Source organism: Tupaia chinensis, unplaced genomic scaffold (assembly GCF_000334495.1).
Source record: "Tupaia chinensis unplaced genomic scaffold, TupChi_1.0 Scaffold000416_1, whole genome shotgun sequence".
Taxonomy (NCBI): Eukaryota; Metazoa; Chordata; class Mammalia; order Scandentia; family Tupaiidae; genus Tupaia; species Tupaia belangeri.
In genome coordinates this window covers 756,334-765,597 of record NW_006159921.1, presented here as the reverse complement: position 1 = coordinate 765,597, position 9,264 = coordinate 756,334, and the positions used below count along the sequence as shown (strand labels likewise).

General features: G+C 39.7%; 1 protein-coding gene across 2 annotated transcripts in view; it reads left to right on the top strand.

The window, feature by feature from the left end:
* The window catches only part of GDPD1 (glycerophosphodiester phosphodiesterase domain containing 1), a 65,833-nt gene extending 61,523 nt beyond the window's left edge, over positions 1–4,310 (top strand). The window contains exons 8-11 of one of the 2 annotated variants that reach the window (XR_001370799.2): positions 297–356; positions 2,263–2,314; positions 2,720–2,936; positions 4,179–4,310. Coding sequence is in view for 1 of the 2 variants with exons in the window: in XM_014590191.2 (XP_014445677.1) it covers positions 297–356; positions 2,263–2,314; positions 2,720–2,842 (235 nt within the window). In the remaining variant the exon portion in view is untranslated. Of the gene's footprint in view, positions 1–296; positions 357–2,262; positions 2,315–2,719; positions 3,311–4,178 lie in introns of those variants that run through there. The other variant, XM_014590191.2, reaches the window with a different exon arrangement.
* Positions 4,311–9,264: the final 4,954 nt, after the last annotated feature.

Below are 9,264 nucleotides of genomic sequence, written 5' to 3'. Positions count from 1 at the left end.
CTTCCTTCCTTCCTTCCTTCCTTCCTTCCTTCCTTCCTTCCTTCTTTCCCTCCTTCTTTCCTTTCTTCCTTCCTTTCTTTCTTTCCCTTTGAATAGTGATAGCAAAAGTTAGCTTGAGACCAATGGAAATGGGGAATGCATCTGGGCTTTGTCTCAGTTTATTTTTATTCTTTTACTAATCTTCTTTAATGTACTTAGTATAAGGCAGAGTTTTTATTTTTGAACTTGTTTTATTTTATCACACTGATATATTTTCTGTGTTTCTAGTTTGTAATTCAAACTTTATTTTATCTTAGGCTAAAAGAACCACACACCATGTCCAGAAGTCAAAAGTTTATCATCTGGCTTTCTGATTTGTAAGAATTTTAGTTTCTTAATATGCAAATTACTCCTTTGGCTATATTTACTAAATAACCACACTTACAACTTAGTACAAGCTTTCCACATGTAATTTGTAACAAAGACATTTTAAGCACCTACTGTGCTAATAAATATGTACGAATCATTTAGAATCAGTTTATTACTAATCATGAAACTTTAGGAAGAATCTTGTGAGATAACCTCATCTAATTCCATAAGAGAACTGAGCCGCCACCTACTCAGTTAAGTGATTTACTTGAAATTATCTAGTGAGTTAGTGGAAGACCTGAGATACGTAGCGATTCTCTTCTATTTACTTATTGCTAACACTTTCTCACATTCAGACCATGGTGTAAGAAGTATGAATAGCTATATGGTATATGTAAAGTGTATATTGTCTACCAGCATTTGTCAGAAAAATCTGGACCAAGACTTAATAGGAAGTTTTATCTACAGGGTAGACATAAACTTAAAAAAAAGAAATGCCTAGGGCCTGCTCTGTAAAGTAGTGGTTAAGCCCTATGCATAGGGGACCAGATGCTACGTGTCTAAAGCAGTTTGTCCCCTGGCCCAGGCAACTTGAAAAACATGCTAAGTCCATGTGCATGTGTGCCCAACATCCTGGTGGGGTGGAGAAATTGAGGAAGAATTGTGGCATGACCAGGCCCATGCAGGGAGTGCATTCTCTCTCTGTCTCTCTGGTAGTAGAAAAAAAATTTTTTTTTAATGTGAAGATACCTAATATTTAAGACATATTGAGTTTAATGTTAGGTAAAATCCACAAAGTAGTAGTGCTATATTTTGCTTTAAAACAATCTTGAATTATGTTAATAGTCCTTAATCATCATTTTTTTATTATAATTTAGCTCTTCAGAGTCTTAGAAAATTAGTTTTATCTTTTCTCTTTGCCACAGGGTTTATTCTGTTTTGCTTTATTTCTGACTTAATTTCTAATTTCCAAGAATGCATTTTCTTAATTGCAAGAGGGTACATGTGCCCTCCAGAGATACATATAGAGAAAGCATCCCCTCTTGGGGCATGGCCATGTTGTTATCCCTTTTCCTCCATTTCTCCATCTTGTTGGAATTTGGGGTGTAGACACATACCTAGCATATTTTTCAAGCCTCCAGGACTGGCATTTGAACTGAGTCAGCATGTGAGATCTGGTTCCCTTAACCACTAGGCTAGGGGGCTGGCCCTTCGAGAATGCATTTTTAGTTGGTATTAAATGCACATGATTTCTAGTTTTTGTAATTTTAATTTAATCATTCTAATAGGCATAGTGGAATAGAAATAATATGTACAATGTTCCAGTGCAATTAGTTCCCATCTTGCTCAAATGATTTATATTCTAAGAGTTTTTTTGTAAATCATTTATTTGGAATTTAAAAATGATTTTTGCTAGCTATAGAATAGTGTGATTAGTAGAGGTTTCTAAGATAGTTTATAAAAGACTAACCCATTATGTAATCGAACTGTTATGATACAGAGCGCGACCCAAATTCACTATCTTATTTTAACTTTGCAAAGTTATAAACATTTATTTCCCAGGTCTTATTCTCATTATGGCTCCAGCAGGGAAAGTGGGGGAAGCCTGTTCTCCATTGAGCTGCTTCAATAAGAATGAGTTTTCTGAGGATCTAGTGGTGGCAAGGAATAGGAAAGAAGTTTCAGTTGTTCGGGGCCAGCAGCCAGCAGCGAAAGGAAATCAAGCAGTTAAGACAGGCATTCATCCATAGCAACCATTGTCATTTGAGGCCGTTGCTGATATTGCTGAAGCACTGGTACTGAATTAAGCTAGGAATTATGTCCCAAACTCTAAATTGACTAAGTTAGGACTAAGGACTGATTCCTTAGTTAGGCCTAAGAAATACCTAAATCTGTTCTGCTGTTCTCTTCTAGTTTACTAATGAGGAAAGCTTTGTTTGACCACCTCACTGCCAGAGGCATTCAAGTAAGTTTTTTGGAATGATTCATTTTGGAATCAGCACAGCTCACTTGTTACACACAAGTGTAAAGGGCAGGGACTTTTAACTGACATTATTTGGTCCCTGACTCCAATGACACTAATGTACTGATGAATAAATGAGGACCTTAAACTCTACCTTACACTTGGCAATAAAGCACTGTCATGTCCAGATTCCTCTTAAGTATAGGTGAGAATAGTCGAAGTCAGAGGAATGGGACAATGTATAGTTAATGATCAAAATAGGATTTTAAACAAGAGTTTAATTTCTTAAAATGGCAGCTTTAGAAGATTATTACCAAGTGTGCTGAGGTTGAGTGGATACATGTTGTTATACAAATAATTTTCTATACTAACATTTCTTCTCATACTTCTCACGCTTCTAATTTTCAGGTGTATGTTTGGGTATTAAATGAAGAACAAGAATACAAAAGAGCTTTTGATTTGGGAGCAACCGGGGTGATGACAGACTATCCCACAAAGCTTAAGGATTTTTTACATAATTTTTCAACATAGAAAAAGAATTACTCAGAAGCACTCAAAGAAAATGTGAGAAGACCTAAGGAAAAAAAAACATCTCACCATCATTTCCCTGAGCCATTCCAGAATGGTAAAAGTTTTAATCAATTAAGTTTTTATTACCTCATTTTTAAGCCTGTATGAGAATGTAGAAACTATATATTGTATATTTATTTTAAACAATATTACATATTTTACACTTATAAATTGTTTAGAAAGATGACTGGTTGTGACATATAAGTAGATTATTGATCAAGATTTCTGTATATGATCGATCCAGTATTCTTCTGTTGTAAGTAATTTTTTAATCAAAGACTGTTGGTTAAATTTGATATTAGCCTTCACTGGAATAAGATCAACTAATTAGTAAAAGAAAATTAGTTAGGACCAACAGATGGCATGGAGGTTAAGGCACTGAATTTCCACATGGCCAACTATGGTTCAAGTCCCAGAACTGGCAGCTTTAAAATCATGCCAAGTGTGTGTGCATGTGTGTCCAAAGTCCCCGAGAGAAGAATGGAAGAGAAGAGATTGCTGTGTGGCCATCCCCCTAGGGAGTGATTTTTCACTTTCCCTCTCTTTGTCTTTCCAGTGAGCATACATGCCCTATGGCAAAAACCTAAAAAAAAAAGAGAGAAAATTATTCAAGGCCATTACAGCTATTCTGCATTGTCTCCTTATTTCTAGATATGTCTGAGTTAAAAGGGAAAAAAATACAATGGAAGAAGAGCTTGGCAATCAATGAAGTAGTCATCTGGCAAGTTATGCATTGTTAATAGAAGGCAAGCTCAAAGAAGTAATCGAAAGTTTATTACTTGATCAGAAATAAAGTCTGTAGACTGGATTAGATTTTTTGGTTGCTGTTGTTAATAGGGATATTCTATTTGAAGTCTTTTTTCAGGTGTCTAACAGTGCTACCATGTCTATTTTTTTAAACATTAAAAATGGGGTTAACCATAAATTAAGACAAGATCCAAATAGTCATATTTTTACATTTTCTCTATAGAGAAATTTTAGATTTCAGTTTGGGGCACTATTTAAGCCTACATCTAAATTTTAAATAACATCTCGAATCCTGAAAATCGTATGAAACTGAAGGAAGTGTTTATCATTATTTCTAATACTTACAGTGCAAACCACCCGTTCCTGATCCTTAAGAATTCATTCTTCTGAGTATTAAGGAGAAACAGAATTTCCCAAAGTGTTAGACATAATTTTCTCAGCTTTTCTGATGTGATTTTATGTAAATCTGTTAAAAGTTTTTTTCTCTAATGTTTGTGATCTTAGATGGGGAGATAAATATAATCTGGAATAATAAGTATCTTTTACCTAGATTACATCTTTCATTTGGAGTCTGCAGTTAAACAGCTATAAAGGATGACCGTACTCTCCCATCTGTCTCTGGATGACATAAATATTATTTTCTTTGTTGGTTAAACTGAAATAAAGTTTTCCAAAAACTAAATAAGCGTTCTTGATTGTTTCTTAGAGTTATGATTCAAATATGTTTTATAGATTTTTTTCAGATTATAATGAAGTGAATTGATAATGTGAGTTAAAGCACCTAAGGTTCCTAAATATAAAGAAAATAAGTTATGGAAACACCTTTATGATAAGTTGTTCAATCAGTCTTTTTCACTTTTACTTATAATTTATGGTTAAATCTTTAGGTGTCATTTTTACTTTTTTTAAAAAAAGAATTATTTATCACCATTACCATTTTAAAATTTGTTAAAGAGCACGTGAGCTCACCAGAGAGAGAGAGAGGGAGAGAGGGAAAATGGGAAAGCAAGCCTCTAGATCCGGGACTCAAGCTACAGTCGGCCATATGGGGCTCTAACACCCTAAGCACCATGCATGTCTGGTTATTTAAATGCCTCTCTAGGTTTGGAAAGTTTTCTTTCAGGATTTCATGGAATAGGTTATCAATGCCCTTATTAGTTTCCTCACCTTCGGGGCTACCGATGATCCAAATGTTTGGACGTTTAATGGTATCTAATATTACTCGTATGTTATTCTCATTTTTTGGGGTTATTTTCTCAGTCTTTATGGTGAATTTTTCTAGGGCAGAGGTTTTGTCTTCTCCATCTGAGATTCGATCTTCTGCATGATCTAGTCTGCTTTTAATATTTTCAAGGGAGGTTTTGATTTCGTATATTACAGCCTTAATCTCTAACAATTCCATTTGATTCTTTTTTATGATGTGTATCTCCCCTTTTAGATCATGCCAGAACTTCTCCCACCTCTTGGGACTCATTGTCTCTTTCCTCCTGCATCTTCTGGAGTTCGTAGTCTCTCTTCTCTTACATCTCTGTTAGATTTGTCACTGTGAATATTCTAAATTCTTTATCAGACATTTCCACGAGTTCCATTGTACTGTCTGTGGAGGATGAGGAGTTATTCTTTTCCCTTGGAGTAGAGATATTTTCTTGGTTTCTCATATTTCTTGTGCATCTGCAGCGGTTTCTGGTCACCTGATGAATTACACATTTTTTCCTAATTTTTGGAGTTAAATCTGAGCATTCAGAGGCATGCAAGTGGAGGTGATCTACAATCTCTCTGCAGTATAATTTTTCTGTCTTTGTATAGCAGATTCCATGGGAATTGAGGATTACTCTGACCCTGGCTAGATCTTGGAGTCAGGAGGCTGACGTCTGGGTAGAAAATCTTCAGTTGTCCTAGTCCCTGAAAGGGGTTGCTCGGAACTCAAATGTAAATGGCTTGTGATTGGCCTGTCCTGACTGAATCTTGGGATCAGGAAGGTACAGTCTCAGTTTCCATATGATGGTTTCTAACTCTCCATGACAGATCCAACCAACAGAATAGAGAAAGGGGTGAAAAGGATTAAGGAAAGAGAAGGCTTGTCATAGTCATTGAAAAATATGAACCTATCAGAGAAACGGTGGGATGACTGGCAGCTCTGAGAGCTAATTTGAGGCTTGCCATTTTTGTGTTTAAGATGAAATCAGGGTGCCAGCCAGTGATGTGGTGGTTCAGGCAGCTTGATTCCACATGGCCAACTTCATGATTCGAGTCGCAGATCAGGCGGCTTGAGAAACACTCTGGGCGTGGGGGACGAGCAGTTAGCGTAATGGCTGGGGCCCTGGACTCCCATGTAGTTGACTGCTGGTTGAGTCCCAGACCCAGTGGCTTAAACTCATGCCGGGTGCTTGTGCGTGCCCAAGATCCTGAGAGGAGAAGGGATTGCGGCGTGGCCATCCCCCCCGGGGGGTGATTTGTCGCTTTCTGTCTCTCTCTGTTTTTGCACGCACCCTGTAGCAAAAACCTTCAAAAACAAAAAAAGAGAGAGAGAGAAAAACACTCTGGGCACATGTGTGTGAGTGCCCAAAATTCTGAAAGGAGAGAGAAATGGAGGAGAAAGGATGACAGCGTGACCATGCCCCATGAGGGTTGCTTTCTCACTTTCCCTCTCTCTCTCTGTGCTGCATACATGTATCCTCTGGTAAATTAAAAAAGAAAAGAGGATATCAGTTAACTCAGTTATGATCTCACAAGAGTCAACAAAAGAGTTGATCTTTGAAGTCAGGAGAACAATCTCTGAAGGAATAGTAGAGGGAGGGAAAAGAAAGTTAAGTCTTAGAATATCCTCAAAGGGGGCCTCAGGTGACATGGTGGTTAAGTCGATGGATCCCACATGGCTTGACCGTGTAGTTCGAATCGGGACTCAGCAACTTGAAAAACACAACAGGCATGTGTGTGTGCATGCCCAAAATCTCAGGAGGGGAATGGAGAAGGGACTGCAGCGTGGCCATCTGTCCTGGGGGATGATGTCTCACTTTCTCTCTCTCTCTCTTTAGCAAGTACACGCACCTTATAGCAAAAGTTACAGCAACAACAAAAATGCTCAAAGGAGGCAGAGATGGTATAGTTTGAGAAGTCTAAGCAGGAAAGTAGAATGTCCTTAACCTCACGAAAGTAGAGAATTTACGAAAGAAGGTGGTTATCAGCAGTGTCAAAAAAAAAAAAAAAGAAAAGAAAAAAAGACGTTGAAATCAAGGAAGGCAAGGGCTGGGGACGGTTTAAATGTTAAATGGAAGACTCGAATCATGGTCATTGATCTCTGTAGTTGAAAGAACTGAGACCAGATTACAAAGGAATGAAGAGGACTGAATGGTACTAAACAAGGCTGGTAAAAGTCAGCCTGTTACTCAAAGGAATTAGAGAAATGGGACATTCGAAAGGGCAGCAGTATCAAGTCAGTTGTGTTCTAAATGGGCAGGCTTGCATATGTGTGAAAACAAGAAGGTTATGTGAAGAGAGATTAGAGATACTGCACAGAGACATGTGAGCGAAGGCCTCTTCAAAACTGAGCTGGTTGTTATTTATTTACAATTGCCAGAGCACAGGTGTGCTTTCCAGAGAGGGGGAAGTGAGAAAGTATTTTCCATGGAGCATGATCCGCCGCAATCCCTTCTCCATCTTTCCCCTCCTTTGGGGATTGTGGGCACACATGCTCATGCACCCAGCATGTTTCTCAGGCCATTGAGTCCAGGACTCAAATGCACTCTAGCCACCTCAACCACCATGCCACCACATTTACTTAAATATTTATTCAATAGGGGCCAGCAAGTGGCATAGTGGGCTTCCACTTGGCCAGCCGTGGTTTGAGTCCCAGACCTGGCAGCTTGAAATTCATGCTGGGCACGTGTGTGCATGTGTGTGTGCCCAAAACCCTGAGAGGGGGATGGAGGAGAAGAGATTGTATCATGGCCCTCCCCCTTAGGGGGTAATTTCTCATTTTCTCTCTGTCTCTCTCTGTGTCCCCAGCGAGCACACGTGCCCTATAACAAAAATTCCTCTCTACAAAAAAGAAAAAAGAATATGTTTAACAAATACTTATAAATGCCTACTTTGCCAAGCACCTGGGGTACAGCTATAGAATGTGCTGAAAATTTCCTGCCTTGGGAGCCAGCAGTTAGCGTAATGGCTATGTCGCTGGACTCCCACGTAGTCGACCGCAGTTCACGTCCCAGACCCGGTGGCTTAAAACTCACTCCGGGCGCGTGTGCGTGCGTGCCCAAGATCCCGAGAGGAGAATGGAGGAGAAGGGATTGCGGCATGACCATCCCCCCTGGGAGGTGATTTCTCGCTTTCTGTCTCTATGTCTCTCTCTGTCTGGCAAGCACACGCGCCCTAAAGCAAAAAAACCTCTCCAAAAAAAAAAAAATTTCCTGCCCTTGGTGCTCATGGTCTAGTTAAGTAATCCAGAGCTGGGAAGAAGAAAAAGGGGTTTTTCTTGTCAGAAAGGTCATGACTCATTTTTGCACAGAAAAGTCATGACGCATTTTTGCATAGAAAAACAGAAAAATATTTTATGACTTTTCTGGCCACTCATTAGAACAGTATGGAGAGAGAGATGTCTCTACGTGTAAGGACATCAGTACCATCAGATTTAGGGCCCCATTTTTATGACCTTCTTTTATCTTCTTATTTTTTTTAGAAAGATTTTTGCTGTAGGGTGGCTGAACTTGCTGGAGAGACAGAGAAAAAGCAATAAATCATCCCCCCCCCCCAAAGGGGATGGCCATAAGGCAATCCCTTCTCCTCCATTCTCCTCTCAGGATTTTTGGTAACGCACACACACACGCCCAGCATGAGTTTCAAGCCTCCAGGTCCAGGACTTGAACCACAGTTGACTACGTGGGAGTCCAGTGACATAACCATTACACCATCTGCTGGTCCCTATTTTTATTTTTAGTTATTTAATTATTTTTTTAGAGAGATTTTTTGCTATTGGGCGGTGTACACTCACTAGAGAGACAGAAAGCGAGAAGTCACCCCTTAGGGGGATGGCCACGCCACAATCCCTTTTTCTCCTCTCTCCTCTTCAGATTTTGGGCACCCCTCCACACACACCTGGTGTGAGTGTGAAGCCTTTGGCTCTAGGACTTGAACTTTGGCTGCCCATGTGGGAGCCCAGTGACATAACCATTATGCCAACTGCTGATCCCCTTATCTATTTATTTTTTAGAGAGATTTTTGCTATAGGGCACATGTGCTCACTGGAGACACAGAGAGAGACAGAGAGACAGAAAGCAAGAAATCACCCCCCAGGGAGTATGGCCATGCCTCAATCCCTTCTCCTCCATTTTCCTCTTGAGATTTTGGGTTTATAGGCACATGTGCCCAGCATCAGTTTAAGCCAGTGGGTCTGGGACTTGAACCATAGTCAACTAAATGGGAGTCCAGCGACATAGCCATTATGCCAACTGCTGGTCCCTAATAAAATAATTCTTTTTTGAGAGGTTTTTGCCATAGGGTGCATGCGCTTGCCAGAAAGACAGAGACAGAGAGACAGAAGGCGAGAAATCACCCCCCAGGGAGAATGGTCACGCCGCAATCCCTTCTCCTCCATTCTCCTCTCGGGATCTTGGGCACGCACACACATGCCCCTGGCG